This window comes from Atractosteus spatula, chromosome 8 (genome assembly GCF_055471065.1).
Source record: "Atractosteus spatula isolate fAtrSpa1 chromosome 8, fAtrSpa1.hap1, whole genome shotgun sequence".
NCBI lineage: Eukaryota > Metazoa > Chordata > Actinopteri > Semionotiformes > Lepisosteidae > Atractosteus > Atractosteus spatula.
Window position 1 is genome coordinate 2,765,711 of NC_142713.1, and position 25,809 is coordinate 2,791,519.

The 25,809-nt window shown below is 50.7% G+C and overlaps 2 protein-coding genes across 2 annotated transcripts; one reads left to right on the forward strand and one right to left on the reverse strand.

The window, feature by feature from the left end:
- Nucleotides 1-332: 332 nt before the first annotated feature.
- LOC148829072 (galactose-specific lectin nattectin-like) lies at nucleotides 333-6,427 on the reverse strand. Its single transcript, XM_088923799.1, has 6 exons — nucleotides 6,365-6,427; nucleotides 5,305-5,386; nucleotides 4,677-4,792; nucleotides 3,770-3,910; nucleotides 2,094-2,205; nucleotides 333-1,434 (listed from the first exon to the last, which is right to left on the reverse strand). Exons 2-6 carry the CDS (start codon nucleotides 5,369-5,371, stop codon nucleotides 1,232-1,234), a joined length of 639 nt encoding a protein of 212 aa, XP_088779925.1. The 5' UTR covers nucleotides 5,372-5,386; nucleotides 6,365-6,427; the 3' UTR covers nucleotides 333-1,231.
- Nucleotides 6,428-16,551: 10,124 nt separating this feature from the next.
- Nucleotides 16,552-24,809, forward strand: LOC148829073 (E3 ubiquitin-protein ligase TRIM16-like). Its single transcript, XM_088922728.1, has 6 exons — nucleotides 16,552-17,408; nucleotides 18,748-18,843; nucleotides 20,330-20,563; nucleotides 21,410-21,569; nucleotides 21,831-21,896; nucleotides 23,150-24,809. The coding sequence occupies exons 1-6, from the start codon at nucleotides 16,797-16,799 to the stop codon at nucleotides 23,707-23,709; spliced, it is 1,728 nt and encodes a 575-aa protein (XP_088778854.1). The 5' UTR covers nucleotides 16,552-16,796; the 3' UTR covers nucleotides 23,710-24,809.
- The last annotated feature ends 1,000 nt before the right edge of the window (nucleotides 24,810-25,809 follow it).

Below are 25,809 nucleotides of genomic sequence, written 5' to 3' on the forward strand. Positions count from 1 at the left end.
AGAACACAAAATGTACTTATTAATAGGCTGGCGTCTCACTCCTATTGTACTTCTCCTGGACCGCCACAGGGGGGCGCTCTTTCTCCTCTCATTTTCATCTCATCTACTTATGTATATTTATATATACATATACATATATTATATATATACACTTAAATTTTGTGGAAACGCCTGATACAGTATGTGGGATGAGAGAGCTAATTGCTGCTGTCTCTGGTCTAATTCATCTGTTCCTGGCTGCCTCAACCCAATTCTTAGTGGTTCCTCCCTACTCCTCACCATCAGAGAGAGAGAGAGACAAATACACCCGAAAAATCAGAGGAGTCCGTTCAAATGCTTCAAAGCGCTTTATTTGTTGCCCAAGCCTTCCACACTCAGCCCCCTCCCAGCAGACACAGACTCTCTGACTGGCGTGAACCTTGTTCTCCAGACAGTGCCTGTTGTTGCAGCGCCAGAACCCCAGAGAATGGCAAACTGCGTGAAAGCAGGGCGCCCCCCGCAGGTGGTCGGGGCGTATGGCAGCCGTGCCTTTCCGGCGTCCTGCTTGGCGAGCCCCTGGGTGGTCTTTCTACCCCGCCTGTCGCGCTGGGAGCAGCCCTGGCCGGTCTCGGTACTAGGACCCAGATCCGGTCCGGACTCCTCAGTGCCTGCGGTCCTGCTGGGGCTCGAACCAGCAGCCTCCAGCTGGGGCGCCGGCCGGCCCAGGGCAGCTCTGCCTCGGGGGTCTGAGCCCCGCCTGGGCCTCTGCAGGCGGGGGGCCGGCGTGGAGGTGAGCTGGGCGGGGGAGGAGGGGGTGAAGACGAAGCTCAGCTGTGCAGGAGAGGAAGAGAGGGGGGACGCGGGGGGAGAGTCAGTGTGTCCAGCCCCCCAGGGACCCCTTGACCGCCTCTAGGCCAGCTCTGTGTCTCAGCCGGGGGCGGGTCCGTCAGCGGTCAACACCGGCCAGTGGGACGCAGTCCCCTCCAGCCGTGTCACCCCGAGACCCCCGGGAACAGGCACAGAGCTGGGCCAGAGCCGGTCCACCGGGCCCCGCAGGGCCTCGGCTCGGCGCCCCCAGCGGCACCTCGGACCCACAGCCGCCCCAGACAGGGAGCAGCCGGGTGTGCCGAACCGGAACCAGCAGGATCAGGAGCCGCTGGTGAGCTGGAAAACGCGGAACCGGGGCTGTGCAGGAGTGGGACCGCCAGCGGGCCTGAGGGACTGGACTGACACGACCCGGGGACCATCACTCTCACTCTTCCTCCTGCCCTCCCTCCTCCTCCTGCCCACGCTCCTCCTCCTGCCCTCGCTCCTCCTCCTGCCCACACTCTTCCTCCTGCCCTCGCTCCTCCTCCTCCTGCCCACACTCTTCCTCCTGCCCCTCCCGGTAGATGGGTATCTCGCACACGTAGGGACGAGGAAGGCAACACGGGATATCGTTCCATTTCTGGTGCGCTGCAAGAGACAGACGATGCCGAGTTTGCACACACAGAGCCCAGGTGTTGCCAGCTGTGGGTAAGTCGTGTTTCGTGACGAGGGGGCAACGGCGGCGATGAGTTCTCCAAGAGCTTTCATCGAGGACAAGCAAACACGTCTCACATCCATTCGACCCCCGACCTCTGACCTCAGTCATTCCCCGGCTACACTCGTGCGTCACCACAGGCACGGCAGAAGCAGGGAGAGGGTTTCAGACACACAGACAGGCACACAACACCAAAGAGAGACGGCCGTTCAGACAGGAAGATCAGGAGCAGAGCGTTTGTCAAAATCCCGGTAGAACTGGATATTCAAAGGGAGGCTGGAGGTGGCAAACTAACTTTCCAGTTTTCTCGCTTGGACATTAAGTCTATTTTCATTTCTGCAGGACTAGTCTTCTGTCTGAAACAGATCTTTTATCCCCAGCACCCCCCCCCCCTGCCCTTTCACCAGACAGCTCAGACTTAGTCAGCTCTTTCTCAGATCACGAGCTCTGCCCCCATCCTCCCCCATGTGTGAGAGATGGGGAAAGAGACTTTCTCAAGGTGTGAAGGGCCAGTCTCCTGTCCTGCGGAGACAGAGAAGGATACAAACAGACAGACTCACACCAGTTCATACCGCCCTCGAGGCACACTTACCACCAAAATTGATTTCAGTACAGTATTCACGGCCGTATTGGTTGTTCGGCTCTCCAGGATACCAGTTATGGTAGTTCCAGCAGCTGCCATCTGTCCAGTGAAAACCGTTACACTGGGGTGAAAAGAAAAGTGCTTTTCAAACCTCCCGAACATTTCCCCGAAAGAAGCTGTGAGCACTCATCTTTCTTCCGCACACTTCACGGGAGAAAAGCGTTTTCCTGTTTAAGTGACGACAATATTCAGCAACTCATTCCTACACACAAGGAATCAAATGGACAGAGTGTTAAACCGATTATACAGAAAAACCTGCAGTACACAACTTGCGTTGCGTGTGACAGTTCAGGGCGCTAAACTCCGGGGGATCTCTTTTTCAAATCAGGGTTAACAAATTCGGGATTTCCTCAAGTTATCCGGAAAGATTTAACCCGATAACTGTGCTCAGGTTCAAGCTGCCCTGACGCTGTCATTTGCAGGGGGACCGATTGGTTTGTGAGTCGAGCTGTTCCCCTCAAAGTTCAAAGTAACCCGCCCCAGAGCAGGTGAAGAGTAGAAGATATGTTGCTATAGCAACTTAACCAGATACAATTCTGTCCTGCTTTGTGACACAAAAACTCCTGACCTCTGCCCGCATGTTGACAAAAGTTACCTGGTTAACCCAGCAATCTCGTTTCTTGAATCAGCGCCACTGACAGGGGGTTAGAGAAGCTACAGGTTGGATGAAGGGTTCATTGGTGGAGACACACGAGTTCTCCCAAGATGCCTGAACTTCCAATTGGCCAACTGGCCAAGACGAACACGTGAAAACTTTACCAGCTTGGCCCAGGAGCCAGTCATTAGAGAGATCCTAACCTGGTGGGTGGCGCTGATTATACAGTAACAAACACACAGCCAGGCCAGACACTGGGACACAGGCTGGAGGAGCTACAGGGTAGACTGAGGGTCGTTAGTGGGAGAACATAAATACTGTACCTGAGCTGAATTTAATGAATTTTAACAGCCTGCAAATTTGCTAAAATGAAATAATAAAAAGTGCCCGTAGCTCGTGAGAGATTCTCACACCACTGGCCCACTGGTTAGCAACTTTCTCAAATTTCAGCTCTTCTGTAAAACCTGTGACCCTGTCAGTCTGTTGGCGGTTCCTTTGAAATATAAGCGTTTATTACAGCTCTCGTACCGGGCTTCCTGTGACGAACCGTGTTATTACAGCAGTAACACGCAGAGATGCCTCGTTTAGCTTGCTGTACAGCGCAGTACAGCAGCTGGGAGTCGGGTTGATATCTGGGTGCTGGGAATGGGGAAGGAAGCTCTTTAGTCTCTCATAAAGTTGAGGGACCTCAAACTGTTGTATCTGACCTGTGCTGACTTTCCCCCTTCTTACAGAAAGCATCCCAGGCAGGAATTTTAGTGTTTAGGTTCACCCCTGTTCTGAACACCAGCCCTCTCACCACAGGGCCTGAGGGCAATTAGAGTATAAGTTTCAAAAGAATAATATCATCATAAAATCATATAATAAAATTATGATTATCAATGACACCGGAAGAAGGCTCCACAGTGTTTCTTTCCTTCTCTTTTAGGCATGGAATAAACCTTTACTCGTTCCATATAATAATATCTATTAGCATATAAAAGAATAATATAATAATATACATATAATATATATTGATAGATCTGCTCACCCTGTTGTGGCGTAGCCCCCCGATCCAGGTCTTGGGGTGCGTGTAGTTCCTTGCGATGATGAGCCGGTAGATCTGGTGATTCTCGAAACAGCTGTGGATGGAGGCCAGGTGGCCTCTGCATGAATATCTCCGGCACTGGGCCTGAGGTTCGAAAACCAAGAGAGACGCTGAGTCTGTGCTCCCCCAGGATCAGTAGCCCCTACAGTCCAGACCTCTCACGTTCACCATTCTGTCACCGTTTGCACAGACCGTAGGCGTGTCCCCCCAAGACACCTCTGGCACGTCAGAAAAAGAGCCCGATTTATCAGGAGGGGACAGGAGAACAGCAGTGAGAGGGAGAGAGAGAGAGAAAGGAATATTGAAAAGAGGAATAAAAGGGATGAGCTTCTGTCAGAGAGAGGGGCGCAGGAGAGGAAGAGACGTCACACTCCCCTCTTGGGAGGAATGAGCCAGGGAGACAGCTGTGACAGTGAAGTTGGGGGACAGGGGTGCCGGAGAGAGGAAGCTTGGGGGAGTCCGGTTCAGCCCAGGGAGCAGAGAGGCAGACGTGTGAGACTGGAATTCGGGAGGTTCTGTACCTGATCCCCTGAGTAAAGGCGAGGAGAGCTCATACATCTAATATCCTTCCATTCTTGAACAATGGAAAATGGAAAATTGTTTGCAATTTAACCTTATTATTGTTTTTAAACTTCTTCTAAGCTTTTTGTCTGCTTCCTAACCTTGATGGTCCTGGTGGAGTTCTGGTTGAGCGGTATTGCACTGTTGGTGTGTTGCGTTATTGGCGTAGGTTGTTGCGTGTTCATGCGCTCTTTGATGTGTGAGACGGATTCCCCTGGGGGCAATCCGGATCAATTCAATCCGATCAGTCAGGCGCTGGATTTCATTGCTTTTCGTGGAGATGCCTTACCTCAGCCTGGAAGAAATTCACAGGGTGTCCATGGTAGCTGAAGCACTTATTCCCGATCCTGAGCCAGTGGTAGAAGCCGTGGATGGGGCAGCGACAGAACTCTCCCTCTGCACAGCCTGAGAACAGATCATTATCGGCAAGCAGGACCTGAGTGAACTGCACCCTACGTCTCTCCCAGCAGAGGGAGGTGCTCTGTTCAAACCAGTCTGTAACAGTGCAAACCACTCTCCATAAACACCTATCCAGCAGAGGCCCAGGGTCGATACCAGCAAGCAACAGGCACAAGGCAGGGCACCCACCAGTACACATGCCCACACCAGGGCCAATTCTCCCAGAAACCAATTAGCCTACCAGTTTGTCTTCCCACAGTGGGAGGACACCCACACGAACACAAGAAGAACATGCAAACTCCACACAGACAGCATCCCAGGAATCGAACCCGGGGCCCCAGCGCTGTGAGTCAGCTGACGAAAGCCTCCCGTTTCTCGGGTCTTTTCATTTGGTTACCTTTTCCCATGAAGTGATCTGGGCCCATTGCACCTGCTCTGAGTTTATTCAGCACACGGCCAAGGGAAGTCCAGTACGTTCAAGCAACCGAAAATAAAAAACCCTGCAGGTGTGGCCTTACCTGTCTCTGCTGGGGCAGACAACACCTGCACAACCCCAGCAAGACCCAGGAGGAACACCCACTTCATCCCGAAGAGTCTGTTCTGCAAGAGCAGACAAAGAGACGACGTGTTAAAGTCACTCGGACCCTGATCACAGCAGGAGAGGCTGTGGACAGGACAGCACACGACTCCACTGCTCCTCAACGGTGGCTGATCTCTCCTCTGTCTGTCAGGTCTTCCTGGGACGGTGGATTTTCAAGCTGTTGGTCACCCTGTCTGAGGTTTGGTAGGAATTACATTTACATTTGATGTTTTTAAGAGGCTTTTTTGAAAAATCAATAGAACGGGATCCCAGTTACTATGATCCATTTTCCATGTAATTAGCAATCTGATCAGACCTCGGCTCACGATTAAATGCTCCAATCAAGTCCTTCCTGCTCATTTTGATCCTTTTGTGAACATCAGTCTACAGTAGCTTTCGTCCAAACTACAAGCCGTAGACAGCCATACGCACCTGTTGTAGATTAAACTATCACAATAACACTTGTGTTTTATTATGTGTTTGCTACTTTTCTGTATGATCTCTTTTCATGTGCGTGATCTACACTTCTCAGGGTTATGTTCCTGTGCATTGGGGAGGAAACAAGAGGGGTGTCTCTTGACTGCAGCAGATGAAGGCACTGATCTGTAAGTCAGAATATGACTTCTACTGCTGCTACAGTTACTACTGCTACTGCGACTGTTTCTACTTTTACTGTTACTACTGCTACTGCTACAGCTACTGCTACTACTTTCTATTACTACTGCTACAGTTTCTACTGCTATTACAGCTGTTACTACTGCTACAGCTATTTCTACTGCTACTATTACTACTGCTGCTGGTACTGCTACAGCTACTGCTACTATTACTACTACTGCTAATACTATTCTACTGCTCCTGCTACAGCTACTGCTACTACTAGAAATACTACTGCTAATGTTACTACTGCCACCTTGCACCTGTTGCTTGCTGGGATAGGGTCCATTTCCCTGCTACCCTGTACTGGATAATGAATTGATGGATAAAAATTCAATTCTCACCTTTTCAGCCCTCAGAACCTTCTGTGTGCCTCTCTGCAGCCTGAGTCTCAATGCAATCCTAGTTCGAAACCCTGTATTTATACAGCGGTGAATGAGGAACTTGCTTAGAAGAGGCAGATCCCAGTAACCTCCATGCAGCTGCATTGAGCCCCCACCCCTCCATAAAAGGCATCTTCTCTGGGCTAAAGGCTGGGTGACTGGTTGGTCAATCACTTGTCTTTTTACTGTATTTTTTATGCTAATTGTTGACATAGAAGCCCAGGGAACACATACAGTGATGTGAAAAAGTGTTTGCCCCCTTCCTGATTTCTTATTTTTTTTGCATGTTTGTCACACTGAAATGTTTCAGATCCTCAAACAAATTGAAATATTAGACAAAGATAACACAAGTAAACACAAAATGCAGTTTTTAAATGGAGGTTTTTATTATTAAGGGGAAAAAAAAAAAATCCAAACCTACATGGCCCTGTGTGAAAAAGTGATTGCCCCCTAAACCTAATAACTGGTTGGGCCACCCTTAGCAGCAACAACTGCAGTCAAGCGTTTGCGATAACTGGCAATGAGTCTTTTACAGCGCTGTGGAGGAATTTTGGCCCACTCATCTTTGCAGAATTGTTGTAATTCAGCAACATTGGAGGGTTTTCGAGCCTTAACCACTTTTTTAAGGTCAGGCCACAACATCTCAATCGGATTCAGGTCAGGACTTTGACTAGGCCACTCCAAAGTCTTCATTTTGTTTTTCTTAAGCCATTCAGAGGTGGACTTGCTGGTGTGTTTTGGATCATTGTCCTGCTGCAGAACCCAAGTGCGCTTCAGCTTGAGGTCACGAACAGATGGCCGGACATTCTCCTTCAGGATTTTTTGGTAGACAGCAGAATTCATGGTTCCATTTACCACAGCAAGTCTCCCAGGTCCTGAAGCAGCAAAACAGCCCCAGACCATCACACCACCACCACCATATTTTACTGTTGGTATGATGTTCCTTTTCTGAAATGCTGTGTTACTTTTACGCCAGATGTAATGGGACACACACCTTCCAAAAAGTTCAACTTTTGTCTCGTCAGTCCACAGAGTATTTTCCCAAAAGTCTTGGGGATCATCAAGATGTTTTCTGGCAAAACTGAGACGAGCCTTTATGTTCTTTTTGCTCAGCAGTGGTTTTCGTCTTGGAACTCTGCCATGCAGGCCATTTTTGCCCAGTCTCTTTCTTATGGTGGAGTCATGAACACTGACCTTAACTGAGGCAAGTGAAGCCTGCAGTTCTTTGGATGTTGTTGTGGGTTTTTTTTCTGACCTCTTGGATGAGTCGTCGCTGCGCTCTTGGGGTAATTTTGGTCGGCCGGCCACTCCTGGGAAGGTTCACCACTGTTCCATGTTTTCGCCATTTGTGGATAATGGCTCTCACTGTGGTTCGCTGGAGTCCCAAAGCTTTAGAAATGGCTTTATAACCTTTTCCAGACTGATAAATCTCAATTACTCTGTTTCTCATTTGTTCCTGAATTTGTTTGGATCGCAGCATGATGTCTAGCTTTTGAGGATCTTTTGGTCTACTTCACTTTCTCAGGCAGGTCCTATTTAAGTGATTTCTTGATTGAGAGCAGGTGTGGCAGTAATCAGGCCTGGGTGTGGCTAGAGAAATTGAACTCAGCTTTCCAAAGATGTGATAAACCACAGTTGATTTATGTTTTAACAGGGGGGGCAAACACTTTTTCACACAGGGCCATGTAGGTTTGGATTTTTTTTCCCCTTAATAATAAAAACCTCCATTTAAAAACTGCATTTTGTGTTTACTTGTGTTATCTTTGTCTGATATTTCAATTTGTTTGATGATCTGAAACATTTCAGTGTGACAAACATGCAAAAAAATAAGAAATCAGGAAGGGGGCAAACACTTTTTCACACCACTGTAAGTCATGGATGGAGATTGAGAAAGGCTGATGTGTTGTCTGTGTGTGTCCATGTTGTGTGTCTGGTTTTTCTGTGTGTGTCAATGTTGATGTCAATGTTTGTCTGTTCTGTATTTGTGTGTGTTCATGTTGTGTGTCTGTCTGTAATGTGTTGTGTGTGTTTGTGTTATGTGTCTGTCTGTTGTGTGTTGGTGTTGTGTGTCAGTCTGTTCTGTATGTGTGTCTCTGTGTTGTCTGTCTGTTCTCTATTTGTGTGATTGGGCAGAGTGTGTACAGTGTTCTGTGTGCATTCTCTGTGTGTGACTGTGCAGTGTGTGTACAGTGTTCTGTGTGTGTGGTGTGTGTACAGTGTGCTGTGTGTGTGGTGTGTGTACAGTATTCTGTGTGTTTGGTGTATGTACAGTGTTCTGTGTGTGTGGTGTGTGTACTTTGTGCTGTGTGTGTGTTGTGTGTACTGTGTGCTGTGTGTGGATTTTCTGTGTGTGATTGTGCAGTGCATGTACAGTGTTCTGTGTATGTGGTGTGTGTGTACTGTGTGTGGATTCTCTGTGTGTGATTGTGCAGTGTGCGTACAGTGTTCTGTGTGTGTGGTGTGTGTGTACTGTGTGTGGATTCTCTGTGTGTGATTGTGCAGCGTGCGTACAGTGTTCTGTGTGTGTGGTGTGTGTGTACTGTGTGTGGATTCTCTGTGTGTGATTGTGCAGTGTGTGTACAGTGTTCTGTGTGTGTGGTGTGTGTACTGTGTGTGGATTCTCTGTGTGTGATTGTGCAGCGTGCGTACAGTGTTCTGTGTGTGTGGGGTGTGTGTACTGTGTGTGGATTCTCTGTGTGTGATTGTGCAGTGTGTGTACAGTGTTCTGTGTGTGTGGGGTGTGTGTACTGTGTGCTATGTGTGGGTCTGTTCTCTGTGTGTGTGATTGTGCAGTGTGTGTGTGTACGGTGTTCTGTGTGTGTGGTGTGTGTACTGTGTGCTGGGTGTGGGTTCTCTGTGTGTGTGATTGTACAGTGTTCTGTGTGTGTGTTATGTGTACTGTGTGCTGTGTGTGTGCTGTGTGTACAGTGTTCTGTGTGTGTGGTGTGTTTACTGTGTGCTGTGTGTGTGTCTGTTCTCTGTGTGTGAAATTGTACAGTGTGTGTACAGTGTGGTGTGTGTACTCTGTACTATATGTAGGATAACAGCCACATGACTAAAGGAAGAGTTCGAGGGAGAAAGGAGTTAGATTCCAGTTTAACTCCAGATGTGTCATTATCCACTCGCTGGCGTCTTGCGTTCATAGAATTTGTCTTCCAAGTGGGATGAAAAACTAATCCATCTCACCTCAAGTTGAAATTAATATGTATTTGTTTTATTGTCAATGAAAGATATACGTTTATATTCATACATATCAAAGATATTCATAGATCAGATCACTCTATTGGCCAGATACAGTGTCTTGCATGAGGAACGTGTCTTCTCGCAGACCCCAGCTTGCTCTCCATGAGACACACAGACAGGGAGAGAAGCTGGGGGGTCAGAGTGCAGGGTCGGCCATTTATACAGCACCCCTGGAGCAGCTGGGGTGAAGGGCCTCGCTCAGGGTCCCCACGGAGTAGGATTCCTCTCATATATTTATAGTTATGGTGAGCGTAGTATCTAATTTTGCCACTTCTATCTCAGTTACCTACGATCTATTGCTACGTATGTACACTTGTCAGGATTGGAATGATAAAACTTGTGCACTTGAGCAACTTGTGCAATTCGAACTATGGATGCTTTTAAGGAGCACAGACCTAAGCCGGTTTTTGATCTGTGGCTCCTGTTATTAAAATTACAAACATAGGAGGTAGAGGATAGCTTCATCATGTTGCTGTGTCTTGGTGTTTTGTAATTCTGGGCAATGATCAATGATTTATGTCATCTTTGTAAAATACAACTATTAATTCAGAACATTGTGTTCAAATGCAGAGTGAAGTACAATGTAGAAAAATTATGTCTTTAGAAACTTGAATACTAACGAGATTATCATCACCTTCTCTCCATAAACATACAGCACACAGTGTGTTTCTCCAGAAGACACATCACTCCACATCATCACATCGCTTGCACAATAACTGCTCGACCGTTGCGATTGAAAATAGATTATGCCTTAAGATCATATCACATCACATTGCTTGCAGTGAGCGCTTGACCGTTGAGATTAAAAATTAGGTATTAATATCACATTGCTGTCAACAGCCACTTATCCAATTCAGGGTCACCAGGTCAGGAACCATCTGGCGCAAGGCAGGGTACACCCTGGACAGGACACCAGTCCATCACAGGACAGACACACTCACACACACACAGACACACGAGGGCCAGTCCATCACAGGACACACACACCAGAGCCAGTCCATCACAGGACACACACACACACATACCAGGGCCAGTCCATCACAGGACCCACACACAACACACACACCAGAACCAGTCTATCACAGGACACACACACACTCACACCAGAACCAGTCTATCACAGGACACACACACACACACCAGGGCCAGTCCATCACAGGACACACACAGAAACACACTCACACCAGGGCCAGTACATCACAGGACACACACAGAAACACACACACACACCAGAGCCAGTCCCTCACAGGACACACACCCAAAGATACGCACACGGGCCAATTCTCCCAGAAGCCAATTCTCCCTCCATAATGTCTCTGGACTGTGGGAGGAAACTCACGCCAACCAGGGGAGAACATGCAGACTCCACACAGACAGCACCCCAGGAATCGAACCCAGAGCCCCAGCACTGCGAGGCAGCAGTGTTGACCACTGGGCCGCCTGCATCTGCTGCAATGTGATGATAGAAATTGTGGCCAATATGCTAGACGAAGCCTTACTTTCACTGGCTGTGGACTCTTCTTCCTCATTGTCCTGTGTGAAGTTAAACTGCACTCATTCCTCAGTCTGTATCGGTCCCTGTGTTACTGCTGTGTCACGGGTGAGGCACGGGACAGGCAAGGCCAGAGCCAGCAAAATCATCCATTTCCTCATTGCAGTTAATGCCCCCTGTTAGCTTGATCTCAGTCTTTGATTGTGTTTTTGAAAGACTAAAAACAAAATCCTCCAGGAGCAGGCACGTTCAGGTGCGCTCAGGTAGACAGCTTCACCGACAAACTGCAAAAAGTTAAATCCAGGCGGGCTGACCTCGGGGTGGGAGAAAACGCTCCGTTTCTCCGAAATCAGCCGAAAACTGAGCACTGTGGTCTCTCAGAGCCCCCGAGACCGATCCAGGGACCTTCAGTGAGGCCCAGCCCAGACTGGAGTGCACACCCGTGACACAGCAGTGCTCTACAGACTGACTCAGAGTCTCCTGGAAACCCAAGACTGAGTACAGCGAGTCCAGTTCAACTTCACGCTGAAAACAGAAAGCAGGGAAACTCCTGTGGAAGAGTCCACAGCCAGTGTAAGCAAGGCTTCAGCTGGCATATTGCACACAATTTCTATCACCACAATACAGCAAATGCTAGTGGCCCAGCAGTCAGCATTGCTGCTCCACAGTGCTGGGGCTCTGGGCTCAGTTCCGGACCTGGAGTGCTGTCTGCGTGGAGTTTGCGTGTTCTCCCTGTTTCCAGACTAGTGGGATTAGTGGGTTTCCAGACAGGCACACTCAACACCTGGGCTAACTTTGCCAGAAGCCAGTTCACCCACAAGCCTGTCTTTGAACTGTGGGAGGAAACAAAAAAAAGAGGAGCTCCTGGAGGAAAACCCACAGGAACCCAGAGAGAACATGCAAACTCCACACAGACAGCACCCCAGGTCCAGAATTGAACCCAGGGCCCAGCAATGCTGACCACTGCGCTATCATGCCACCCTCCTTTACTTGATTTTAAGGACTAATCTGAATAATGAAGAAGCAGTATACCCAAACCTGCAGCTGGAAGGACAGTACGATACGTTAGCGCGTCTGTGCTCCTGCGCGTGTGAGTGGTTGTTTAGAGGTAACCACAGCCTTGCACAACACCCTTGCCTCTTTATCCCAAGTGCACATCAGTGCAATGTGCCACATCATCCATGAGATCAGCTCACTGAGAACAGTCCGCATTGCAGACAACACTGAGCATTCACTGTCGTGTACGTGCTATAACACAAACTACTCAAAGACACAAAGTAACGGAAGGTGAGGACTATGTTGCAGGCTGCTCTTTTCATTTACTGGACTGCCAGGAAAGTCTTTCCAATTATAATAATATCACTTTATTAACCCTTTACAATTTATTGCATGAGGAATTAGTCTTTTCTCAGACCCCAGCTCGCTCTCCAGGAGACACACAGACAGGGAGAGAAGCTGGGGGTCAGAGCGCAGGGTCGGCCATTTATACGGCACCCCTGGAGAAGTTGGGGTGAAGGGCCTTGTTCAGGAGCCCAACAGAGTAGGATTCCTCTGCCAGCTGCGGGATTTGAACCAGCAACCTCCCAGCCACAGGGCACAGGCACAGATCCTTAGCCACAGAGCCACCGCTCCATCCCAATTACACTTTACATATAATATAGCCTCCAAGGAGGTATACATTCACCAAAGGAAATAGATCCAGCGAACAAATCTACATACATTACATTCACGATTACAGACTAAGGTGCTGTCTGTGTGGAGTTTGCATGTTCTCCCCGTGTTCGCGTGGGGTTTCCTCTGGGTGCTCCTGTTTCCTGCTGCAGTCCAGAGACATGCTGGGAGGTGAACTGGCTTGTGGGAAAATTCGCTCCGGTGTGAGTGTGTTTGTGTGTGTGTCCTGTGTTGGACTAGCGTCCTGTCCTGTGTTCCACCCAATGGATCCTGGGATAGGCTCTGGGCCACCCTGACCCTGAACTGGATAAGTGGTTAATTGAAACATTGTGATATTAAGATATAATATATTATATAATATATATAATCTCAACGGTCAAGCGCTCACTGCAAGCGATGTGATGTGATGAGATCGTAAGGTATAATCTATTTTTAATCGCAACGGTCAAGCAGTTATTTTGCAAGGGAGGTGATGATATGGAGTGATGCATCTACTGGATAAACGCACTGTATGCTGTATGTTTATAGAGATTAAGTATGGATAATTTTGTTAGTATTCAAGTTTCTAAAGACAGAATTTGTTTACATTGTACTTCACTCTGAATTTGAATACAATATTCTGAATAAATAGTTGTATTTTACACAGATGACATAAATAATTGATCATCACCCTGAATAATGAAATACAAATGCACAGCAATATGATAAAGTTATATTGTACACACACTGCTCAATCATACACTGAGAACAAACACATAGTACACAGTACTCTCCACACACACACAAAGAACAATTACACACACAGAACAACCTTACTTATAGCACACAGTACACACACACATAGCAAACAGTACACACACACAACACATACAATACACAATCACACACACAGAGAACACTTTACACACATTGCACAATCTCACACACAGAGAACAACCTCAATTATAGCACAAAGTACACATACACCAAACACACACAGAACGCTGTACGCACAATAAACAATCACACACACAGAACAACCTCACTTATAGCACACAGTACATGCACCACACACACAGAACACTGTACACACACTGCAAAATCACACACACAGAGAACACACATAGCAAACAGCACACACACACAACACATACAGTACACAATCTCACACACAGAGAACAACCTCACTGTGTGCATACAGTACACATAAATCAAACACACACAGAACACTGTACACACACTGTTCTGTGTGTACAATCACACACAGAGAACTTCTCTCTCAATGTGTGAGGAAAACAGCAGTAAAGTCACACAATACACCAGCAGCTACATTACCCTGCAGCTCCCAGCTGGCAGCCCCACTGGAGCTCAGCAGGTGTGAGCCTGGCCAGTACCTGGAGGGGAGACTCCTGGGAAAGCTGAGGCTGCTGCTGGGAGAGGTGTGAGTGGGGCCAGCAAGGGGCGCTCACCCTGCGGTCTGTGTGGGTCCTCATGCCCCAGTATAGTGACGGGGACACTAGACTGTAAACAGGCGCCGTCCTTCAGACGAGACGTAAAACCGAGGTCCTGACTCTCTGTGGTCATTAACAATCCCAGGGTGTCTCTCGACAAGAGTAGGGGTGTCACCCCAGTGTCCTGGCCAAATTTCCCCCCTGGTCTTTACCCATCATGGCCTCCTTATAACCCCCCTCTCTGAACTGGCTTCATCCCTCTGCTCTCCTCCCCACTGAGAGCTGGTGTGTGTGAGAGGACTGGAGCATCATCCAGGTGGGGCTGCACACTGGTGGGGGTGGAGGGGATCCCCATTACCTGTAAAGCGCTTTGAGTGGAGTGTGCAGAAAAGCGCTATATAAGTGTAAGCAATTATTATTATTACTGTAAAAGCATAAAATTACTGTGGCATAAAATGAATACCGTACAACTGCACAATGTCTTAATAATATAAATTAAGAAATGTCAACACTCGAACGCTTGTGCAATGATACTAGTTTCATGTATGTCTTCTTTTGAGCCATTTCATTGGACTTCACAATTCCACGTTCAATTTATCGATTCATCGATTCCCTGCCAGGCGTCTTCTCTGGCTTTTGTAGTGGCCACAGTATAGCTCCTCGCCTTCCTTACAGCAGAACTCAGCTCATGGTTTTCCACAAAGAGCCGTAATTCACGCTCTCGGGACTAAGACACGCGTTCTTTCACCATGGTGTTGCTGGCTCAGATGAAGGATTTAATGCTTGACACTCTGAAGTCTGGCTTGAATGCTCAGATAGTCAGATAATTTAAACCCGAGACCGGCCAGGGCTGCTCCCAGCGCGACAGGCGGGGTAGAAAGACCACCCAGGGGCTCGCCAAGCAGGACGCCGGAAAGGCACGGCTAACATACGCCCCGACCACCTGCGGGGGGCGCCCTGCTTTCACGCAGTTTGCCATTCTCTGGGGTTCTGGTGCTGTAACAACAGACACTGTCTGGAGAACAAGGTTCACGCCAGTTAGAGAGTCTGTGTCTGCTGGGAGGGGGCTGAGTGTGGAAGGCTTGGGCAACAAATAAAGCGCTTTGAAGCATTTAAACGGACTTCTCTGATTTTTCTACAGTATTTATAATATTCATGAGTCAGTGACGTCAGGAGCGATTAAGAATTACCCAGAGCCTTGGCTGTTGTCATAACTCTCGAACTTTTGCTATGAACCCCAATTATAATCAAAATAATATAAGAGGAACGTCTTCCCTCGTGCTTCCTGCCTGAGCAGATTTCAGCCAATCATCTGGGGGTGCGTTATCCGACGGTGCCGAGAGTATTTGCTTAGGCTAAGCCTCGAAACACTCAAAACCTTAATTCAATTCGATTTCAGGCTTGGAGCAGAGTTTTGCAGACTGATTAATTGAAGGGTTATTGATCAGGAGGATCAAACAGGCACAGTACACAGTTCCTGGCTTATTACTGTAGGTATGGGTCTTTAATGTTTCCAGGTAGCTGAATTATTTGTAATATTTTACTTTCACTTGGCTCTGCCTTTCATTATCATCAGCTGCATGCTAATATTCGAACCTGGTTAGGACAGTATCCAGGGTAAGGGGAATAATATTTGTGAGTTGAACAGCAATGCAATACCACGAATGTCAGCTTCAGCCCCTGAATTTATAGTGCATGACAGAGCTTTCCCCTTGAAGAGGAAGATAGTGCACTACAGACCTGCTCTGCCCGCAATCCACAGACAATAATAGCTCTACAGCTCTTCTCTGGACCCTCCACTCGGAGCTCTTCCCAGGTCAGGGGGAATCCCACTACCCCCACCAGTGTGCAGCCCCACCTGGATGATGCTCCAGTCCTCTCACACACACCAGCTCTCAGTGGGGAGGAGAGCAGAGGGGTGGAGCCAGTTCAGAGAGGGGGGTTATTAGGAGGCCATGAGGGGTAAAGGCCAGGGGGGGAATTTGGCCAGGACACTGGGGTAACACCCCTATTCTTGTCGAGAGACACCCTGGGATTGTTAATGACCACAGAGAGTCAGGACCTCGGTTTTACATCTCATCCGAAGGACGGCGCCTGTTTACAGTCCAGTGTCCCCGTCGCTATACTGGGGCATGAGGACCCACACAGACCGCAGGGTGAGCGCCCCCTGCTGGCCCCACTCACACCTCTCCCAGCAGCAGCCTCGGCTCTCCCAGGAGTCTCCCCTCCAGGTCCTGGCCAGGCTCACGCCTGCTGGGCTCCAGTGGGGGGGGGGCTGCCAGCTGGGAGCTGCAGGGGGATATGGCAGACCAATGTTCCTGGTGCAGGCAGCTCCAGCCCTTAACAACGTGCTGAACGCTGAGCATCTATCTCTGCCAAGAAGAAATCCCCACCTCTCTCTGTGTGGGAGTGTGTGAGCGCTTCACACCCGAGACCGCGCTTTCGGCAGCGGAACACTTTCCGGAAGTCAGGAACGCGAAAAGAACTAGGTTTCGGTTCTGCCCAAACCGAAACTCAGCCTTTCACCCTGGAAGTCTCGGTGCGTTTGCAGCACAAGATGGCAGATGCCGGCATGGCGGTGGTGCAGGAGCAGTTCAGCTGCTCGGTGTGTCTGGAGATCTTGAAAAATCCTGTGACCATACCCTGCGGGCACAGTTACTGCGCGGAGTGCATTGAGAACTGCTGGGACCGGGGCGTCTACAGCTGCCCTCAGTGCAGAGAGACCTTCTCCCTAAGGCCCGCTCTGCGCACCAACGTCGTGCTGGCCGAGGTCGTGAAAAAACTGGGGAAAACCGGGCTCGGCGCTGCCTCTCCTCCTCCTCCTCCTCCTCCTCCACCGCCCCCGGCGTGCTGTCCGGCTGGCCCCGGAGACGTGCCCTGCGACGCCTGCCCGGCCGTCAAGATGAGAGCCGTGAAGTCCTGCCTGGTGTGCCTGGTCTCCTACTGCGAGAACCACCTCAGGCTGCATCAGGAGGTCATCCCGGGAAACCGGCACAGCCTGGTCCGTGCCGCCGTCGGTCGGCTGCAGGAGATCGTCTGCGCCGCTCACGGCATGCCCCGGAACGTCTACTGCCGCCGGGACCGGGTATGCGTCTGCTACCTGTGCATCCTGGACGAGCACCGAGGCCACGACACCGTCTCCACCGCGGCAGAACGCAAGGAGAAACAGGTAGAAGCCCGCAGGTTGTGGGGTGGGGATGGGGGATGGTTGAGTCTCTCTCTCCCCCCACCCGTAAAACTAGGGGATCTGGGAATTTAAGGACTGGCCAAGATCTGCCTTTCCTGCTCGTAAACAGCTACAGAGGGAAGAGGTTAGCGCTGAACCCTGATCTACAGGTAGTTGGGTGTAAGCCGTCGACTCCGATTTCATTAACACCGATACAGTTATGCCCTCCCTTCACGGTTTGAAACCGGAGTCTTCCACGTACAGTGTAAGCGCAGGTGAATAGAGATTTCTAACGCAATCAAATTCAATCAGAATTCCCGAGCAAATAGGGATGAGATAGAGATAAGATCACTCTGTTAGCCATATACAATGTCTTGCATTAGGGACCCTCCGATATCTATTGATCTGTTGTCCACAGCGTGCTGAGGGATACTGGACAACACGTAACTGTCTTCATTCAGCAGTGTTCGTTTCATATCGTTCTGTACTGTTCTGCGGTGGTTTGGATGTTTTCCCTGTGTTCATGTGGGTTTCTTCCCAGAGTGCAAAGAGAAGCTGGTGGATTTCCTGGCTTCTGGGAAAACTGGCCCTGGTGTGAGGGTGTGTGTGTCTGTGTGTGTCCTGTGATGGACTGGCCCTGGTGTGAGTGTGTGTGTGTCCTGTGATGGACTGGCCCTGGTGTGAGGGTGTGTGTGTCTGTGTGTGTCCTGTGATGGACTGGCCCTGGTGTGAGTGTGTGTGTGTCTGTGTGTGTCCTGTGATGGACTGGCCCTGGTGTTAGTGTGTGTGTGTCTGTGTGTGTCCTGTGATGGACTGGTCCTGGTGTGAGGGTTTGTGTCCTGTGATGGACTGGTCCTGTGTGTGTGTGTGTGTGTGTGTGTGTGTGTGTGTCCTGTGACGGACTGGTGTCCTGCCCAGGGTGTACCCTGCCTTATGCCCGCTGTTTGCTGGGATAGACTCCGGCTTCCCCCTGTGACCCCTGGATTGGAAAAAGCCGTTAGGAAGTGGATGGACTGAATGCATTCCTTGCAATAGTGCAGAGTTACAGCAGTGAGTGTTTTAAGCCAAGGTGCTTCCCCAAAGCAGAAGCCGAATCTGTCATTCTCCTGCTCTATAGCCCCCAAAACAGTGCACAGTTTGTCACAACATAACTCAAACATTTTCTGCAGCAACATGAGGAAACAAAACACAACAAAAATCACAATAAGTGATATGGGAGACCAATAAGGGGAGGGGAGGGGGGGTGATTTCTTGCTAGGACTGTGTGGTCTATCACTTCATAGACACCAGGTAGATGTATATTGATGACGACCTCAGTTCTTTGCTCGGTATTTCTCTGCAGGACCAGCTGGGCGTGACACGGGGACTCTTCCAGCAGAGAATCCGGGAGAAAGAGCAGGAGCTGTTCAACCTGAGACAGGCTGTGGACTCTCTCAAGGTGAGTCCGACCGGCAGTGCACGGCAGAATCCCAAGAAGCACTGGAGACCCTGTCCGTCAGACTCCCGCTGCTAGTGGGGCTGATCCACTCCGGGTTTTACAGTGACCCCTGTGCAGAGGGCAGTCCGATTGCCGGGCCCTGACACAGTTTTGATCACAATGGTCAGAAGCCTTCTGTCACGCCCTCTGCAGCCAGAGGGCGCTCCTTCTCTGTCCTGTCTCTCGTTTCTGGTGCTTTGCTGTCCTTCCGGTGTTTCTCTCTCCCTGGGGCTATATATTTCCGGGTCCTGCACTCTGCCCTCGCTCAGCATTGACGTTCGGGTGTCCTGAGACTCGCCTAGCACCAGGGCACCCCACGTCCCCTACCTGAGGGCACAGGTTTCTATACGGCGCTCCTGAACTCTTTGCACTAACGAGCCCGGGCTAACTCCCCGTCTCGCCGCTGCGCATAGGGTCATTTTTGCTCTCCTGCCTCTTCACGGTTCGTCCTGTTTTCAGACATCCGTGACACCTTCTTGTGAAGGATTCTTGGTCTGTTTTTTTTTTAAATAACACCAATACGATCTCAAAACGATTGCGACACTGCCTGTGCTTTCTGCGTGACCCAGTGGTCACTCAAAGCACTTGATGACAAAAAAAAAAAGGTGGTTATGTTACGAACCACTTCTTTTGTTAAAAAAATACACCCCTGTGGTTCTGACATAACAGACTGCAGGTAGCTGCAAATGACGTTTTTGATCACTTCTGTTCTCTGGCTATAAAGAGAGAGATCTGCTGGGGAAACTGGCAGCAAAAAGAATAATAATCATAATTAATAATCCCTCACACTTGTATAGCGCCTGTCTGGACCCTCCACTCGGAGCTCTTCCCAGGTCAGGGGGAATCCCACTACCCCCACCAGTGTGCACCCCCACCTGGATGATGCTCCAGTCCTCTCACACACACCAGCTCTCAGTGGGGAGGAGAGCAGAGGGATGGAGCCAGTTCAGAGAGGGGGGTTATTAGGAGGCCATGAGGGGTAAAGGCCAGGGGGGAAATTTGGCCAGGACACTGGGGTAACACCCCTACTCTTGTCGAGAGACACCCTGGGATTGTTAATGACCACAGAGAGTCAGGACCTCGGTTTTACGTCTCATCCGAAGGACGGCGCCTGTTTACAGTCTAGTGTCCCCGTCACTATACTGGGGCATGAGGACCCACATAGACCGCAGGGCGAGCGCCCCCTGCTGGCCCCACTCACACCTCTCCCAGCAGCAGCCTCAGCTTTCCCAGGAGTCTCCCCTCCAGGTACCGGCCAGGCTCACGCCTGCTGGGCTCCAGTGGGGTTTGTCGGCTGGGAGCTGCAGGGGGACACGGCTGCAGGCAAAAAGGAGAGGAAAAACATTTTTCCTCCTCTCACGCCGCCGTACGGTGCCTTGACTTCCGCTGGAATAAAGTCCCAGTGATCGCTTTCACATTTTTTCCCATCGCGTCTCTCCTCGCTCAGAGGTCGGCCCAGGGGGTGGCGGAGGACAGCGAGCGGGCCTTCGCCGAGCTCGCGCGCGCTCTCGAGCGGGCGGGCTCCAGGGCCCAGGAGCTGCTGGATGGGCACAGCAGGGCGCTGGAGGGAAAGAGCGCCGTCCTCCTGCAGAGGCTGGAGCAGGAGATCGCCGAGCTGAGGGGCCGAGACGCGGAGCTGAGCCGGCTCGCCCAGACCGAGGACCACGTCCGTTTCCTGCAGGTGACAGCGCTGGCGTCTAACGGGCGGGACGCCAGCTTGGATGTCAACGAGATGTGCTTCAGCCTCTTCATATAAGTCATGTCTTAAGATGCAGGGCTGCACGGTGGCTCTGGGGACCCGGGTTCAATTACAGAGCTTGTTCACAGGGGCGCCAAAGCCTATCCCAGCAAGCAATGGGCCCGAGAGGCAGGGTACACCCTGGATGGGACACCAGTCCACTGCAGGGCCGAAACACACACACACTCGCAGTGACCCACCAGCCGGTCTTTGGACTGTGGGAGGAAACCCGCACCAACCCGAGGAGAACGTGCAAACTCCCCCACAGGCGGCACCCCAGGAATCGAACCCGGGGCCCTGGAGTTGCGAGGCAGCTGACGGGAAAAAAAAAAATGTCTCCCGCATCTCAGGTCATTTCGCGCGGTTACCGCCGCCTCCTCTCACGAAGAAGTCCGTGGCACCGGCTCTCAGCTTCTTCAGCAAAAGGGCTGAAGGAAGCATTTTCAAAAAAATTAAAAACCCTTCAAGTGGGGGCTTACCTGTCTCAGTAGGGCGGGGGGGGGGGGCGGGCAGATGACACCTGCACAACCTCAGCAAGGCCCAGGAGAGTGTCTGTGGACTGTGGGAGGACGCTGGAGCCCCTGCAGGAAACCCACAGGAACGCGGGGAGAACATGCAAACTCCACCCAGACGGCACCCCAGGGCCAAAATCGAACCCAGGGCCCCAGCGCTGCAAGTACTGACCACTGCGCCACCCTGCTGCCTTTATCTCACTCATCTCTCAATGAACTCTGCCGACACCTCATGCGTGAATCGTTTCACTGAGCACCGGCTCTTTTCCCGCTGTAGAACTACCAGTCTGTCTGCGCCTGTCCTGGAGCTGGGGATCTGCCCAGCTTCACTGTTAATCCAGACGTCGCGCTGGGAGCCGTTGGGACAACTGTCCACGAGCTGAAGAGGCGGATTGCAGACATGTGCAAGGAGGATTTAGTCAAGATCTCCAAAGTAGGTGGGTGAAGCTCTGCATCTCGGCTTTTAGAGGTCTCGTTTTTCTGCCAGTGGATGAACTATCCAGTCAGTCACTTGACAAACTTGGAACATTTACCTACTGCCACTGATATGAAATCACGCTACCTCTGTTTATTGCAGATGTCTTCCCTGCATGTAAATGTTTGTATCAGTACTGCGTTAAGAATATGGTAGCGGACTGGCCGTCTCCCCAGATGAACGTGCGATTTCAGTTTCTCTTTCTGTGTCTGTGTCTCCCCAGTGAATGAAGCTGCACTGCAGAGTTTTCAGATTCCTGAGCCCAGGACCAGAGCAGAGTTCTTGCAATGTGAGTTACAGTCAAATGTCAGACGTGGAGACTGAATGATACCCACACAGAATATAGACTGAGATAGAACACACAGTAGGCAGAGACCTATAGCCCAGCGATCATTGTGTACAGTTTGAATTACTGTATAATGGAACACTACAGTCCAGAGATCGCTGGTCCAGTCTGGGTCACAGTGTACCCCTACAGTCCAGAGATCGCTGGTCCAGTCTGGGTCACACTGTAACCCTACAGTCCAGAGATCGCTGGTCCAGTCTGGGTCACACTGTAATCCTACAGTCCAGAGATCGCTGGTCCAGTCTGGGTCATATTGTACCCCTACAGTCCACAGATCGCTGGGCCAGTCTGGGTCACATTGTACCGCTACAGTCCAGAGATCGCTGGTCCAGTCTGGGTCACACTGTACCCCTACAGTCCAGAGATCGCTGGTCCAGTCTGGGTCACACTGTAACCCTACAGTCCAGAGATCGCTGGTCCAGTCTGGGTCACACTGTAACCCTACAGTCCAGAGATCGCTGGTCCAGTCTGGGTCACACTGTAATCCTACAGTCCAGAGATCGCTGGTCCAGTCTGGGTCACACTGTAACCCTACAGTCCAGAGATCGCTGGTCCAGTCTGGGTCATATTGTACCCCTACAGTCCACAGATCGCTGGTCCAGTCTGGGTCACATTGTACCGCTACAGTCCAGAGATCGCTGGTCCAGTCTGGGTCACACTGTACCCCTACAGTCCAGAGATCGCTGGTCCAGTCTGGGTCACACTGTAACCCTACAGTCCAGAGATCGCTGGTCCAGTCTGGGTCACACTGTAACCCCACAGTCCAGAGATCACTGGTCCAGTCTGGGTCACACTGTACCCCTACAGTCCAGAGATCACTGGTCCGGTCTGGGTCACACTGTAACCCCACAGTCCAGAGATCACTGGTCCAGTCTGGGCTGTGTCATATTGTAACTGCACAGTGATCTAGTTTCTGCTGTAGTTAGTAAAGTAGTCATGTTTGCAGGTGATACTAAAATGGGAGGTGTTCTGCTTGAAGGATTGAGCAGGTACCAGGTGTATTTCAACAAGAGATGTAGCTGGACACAGGCGCTCAGAGAGAGAGAGAGAGAGAAATGCGAACACAGGCTCTCTCAGGCCAGTGTGCATCTTGTACTGGCCTGTAGCGGGGCGGGACTCTACCGGAGGATCTGCTCTGGGATTGGCCATCTCTGCCTGCCACTCCTCTAAGGGGCACTCTTCTCCCCACCAATCAGATTCCAGCCTGTTGACCCTGGACCCCAAGACGGCCCACAGACAGCTCTGCCTCTCGGAGGGGAACCGAGGGGTGACCTGGAGCGAATGGACCCAGACGTGCCCCCGTCTGCCGGAGAGGTTTGACGGCTGCTGGCAGGTCCTGGGCCGGGAGGGCCTGTCTGGGACGCGCTGTTACTGGGAGGTGGAGTGGAGTGGGGAAGGAGCCCAGATAGGAGCCGCTTATAAAGGGATCGGCAGGAAAGGAAAGGGTCCGGACTGTCGCCTCGGGCACAGCGACAAGTCCTGGAGCTTGGCCTGCTCCGGGTCCGGGTGCTGCTTCTGGCACGGTAATGAGAAAACAGCGGTAACGTCGCCCCCTTCCTGTAGGATAGGGGTGTATTTGGATCACGTTGCTGGGATTCTGTCTTTTTACAGCATCTCGGGTGAGGGGATGACTCTCCTCCACAGGGTCCAGACCACTTTCACTGAGCCGCTGTACCTGGGCTTCGGGTTCTGTGGTTCTGGCGCTGCCAAGGGGTGTACCCCTGGTTCCTCTGTAGCACTGTGTGCCCTCGAGTAGGCCCTGGACCCTCTCCAACGTCCAGAGATCGCCGGTCCAGTCTGGGTCACACTGTACCCCTACAGTCCAGAGATCACTGGTCCAGTCTGGGTCACACTGTACCCCTACAGTCCAGAGATCACTGGTCCAGTCTGGGTCACACTGTAACCCTACAGTCCCGAGATCGCTGGTCCAGTCTGGGTCACACTGTACCCCTACAGTTCAGAGATCGCTGGTCCAGTCTGGGTCACACTGTACCCCTACAGTCCAGAGATCGCTGGTCCAGTCTGGGTCACACTGTACCCCTGCAGTCCAGAGATCACTGGTCCAGTCTGGGTCACACTGTACCCCTACAGTCCAGAGATCGCTGGTCCAGTCTGGGTCACACTGTACCCCTACAGTCCAGAGATCGCTGGTCCAGTCTGGGTCACACTGTAACCCTACAGTCCAGAGATCGCTGGTCCAGTCTGGGTCACACTGTACCCCTACAGTCCAGAGATCACTGGTCCAGTCTGGGTCACACTGTACCCCTACAGTCCAGAGATCGCTGGTCCAGTCTGGGTCACACTGTACCCCTACAGTCCAGAGATCACTGGTCCAGTCTGGGTCATATTGTAACCCTACAGTCCAGAGATCGCTGGTCCAGTCTGGGCTGTGTCATATTGTAACCCTACAGTCCAGAGATCGCTGGTCCAGTGAAGTGCACATGCAGGAGACGGAGCGCTTTTTCCTCACACAAAAAAAAACCACATCTGGAATCCCTGTCTGTGTACAGCCAGTCTCTCTCCGGATCTAATGCATCCACCCCTGCCCGAGCTGGGATAAAACACCCCTCGCCTGTCCACACTGACACCTTACTTCCACAGACAGACGTGTTTATGTCTTGTACGGCCTTGCTTAGGGTATATCCTCATGTGTCACGTGGAGCTCAGTTTTGTACTCAGTTTCACTGCTGTAGTTGGGTACCACTTTGCTGTTAACGCTTCAAAAGGCAAAGATCCATAATCCGTAAACCGCTAGCTCATAGTTCATTGAAAAATGTCTAGTCCTGCAGTGTAACACCTTGGAATGTTTTTGTTTGTTATCTTGTGTTTCTGGCTGAATAAAGACCCCAGGTGGAATTTGCAATATTATTTCAGATCTGCGGCACGAGAAGTTCTTCTGTGGGGAAGAAACGACATCGGGAATAATTACAGTTTAGCCCTGATTGACCCTGGCTGCTGTTATCCCTCCCAAAATGTCATCATAAACCCTATTACTAGGATCATGGTTATTTGACAGCATGAATACAGTAATACCGTAAGTGCAATTTAATTGACAGGAGATGTATTTATAATCTTTATAATCATAATCTGTGAAGAAAACAGGCCTGAGTGTTGCTACAGAGGCCTAAATGTACAGTATTTAACCTTTTTTTATCAAAACTGTTTTTTTAACAGCAGTAGTCGCATATATATTTCCTAAAGATAAATCCATCCGTCCAATTTCTAGCCACTGTTTCTAATTCAGGGTCGTGGGGGAGCTGGAGTCTATCCCAGCATGCAACGGACAGAAGGCAGGATACACCCTGGACAGGACACCAGTCCATCGCAGGACACACACAGACACACACACTCGCACCAGGGCCAGTCCGTCACACACACACACACACACACACACACACACACCAGTGCCAGTCCAACATAGGAGACACACAGACACACACCAGGGCCAGTCCATCACAGGACACACACAGACACACACACAGAAACTCACACTAGGTCCAGTCCAACACAGGAGACACACAGACACACACCAGGGCCAGTCCATCACAGGACACACACAGACACACACACAGAAACTCACACTAGGTCCAGTCCAACACAGGAGACACACAGACACACGCCAGGGCCAGTCCATCACAGGACACACACACAGACTCCAGGGCCAGTTTTCTCGAAAGTCAAGCCATCAGCATATCTCTGGACTGAGGGAGGAAACTGGATCATCTGGAGGAATACCCACATCAACACGGGGAGAACATGCAAACTCCACACAGACAGCACCCCAGGGCCCCAGTGCTGTGAGCCAGCAATGCTGACCCCTGCACCGCTGTGCGGCCCAGGTATAAAATCAGGTGTA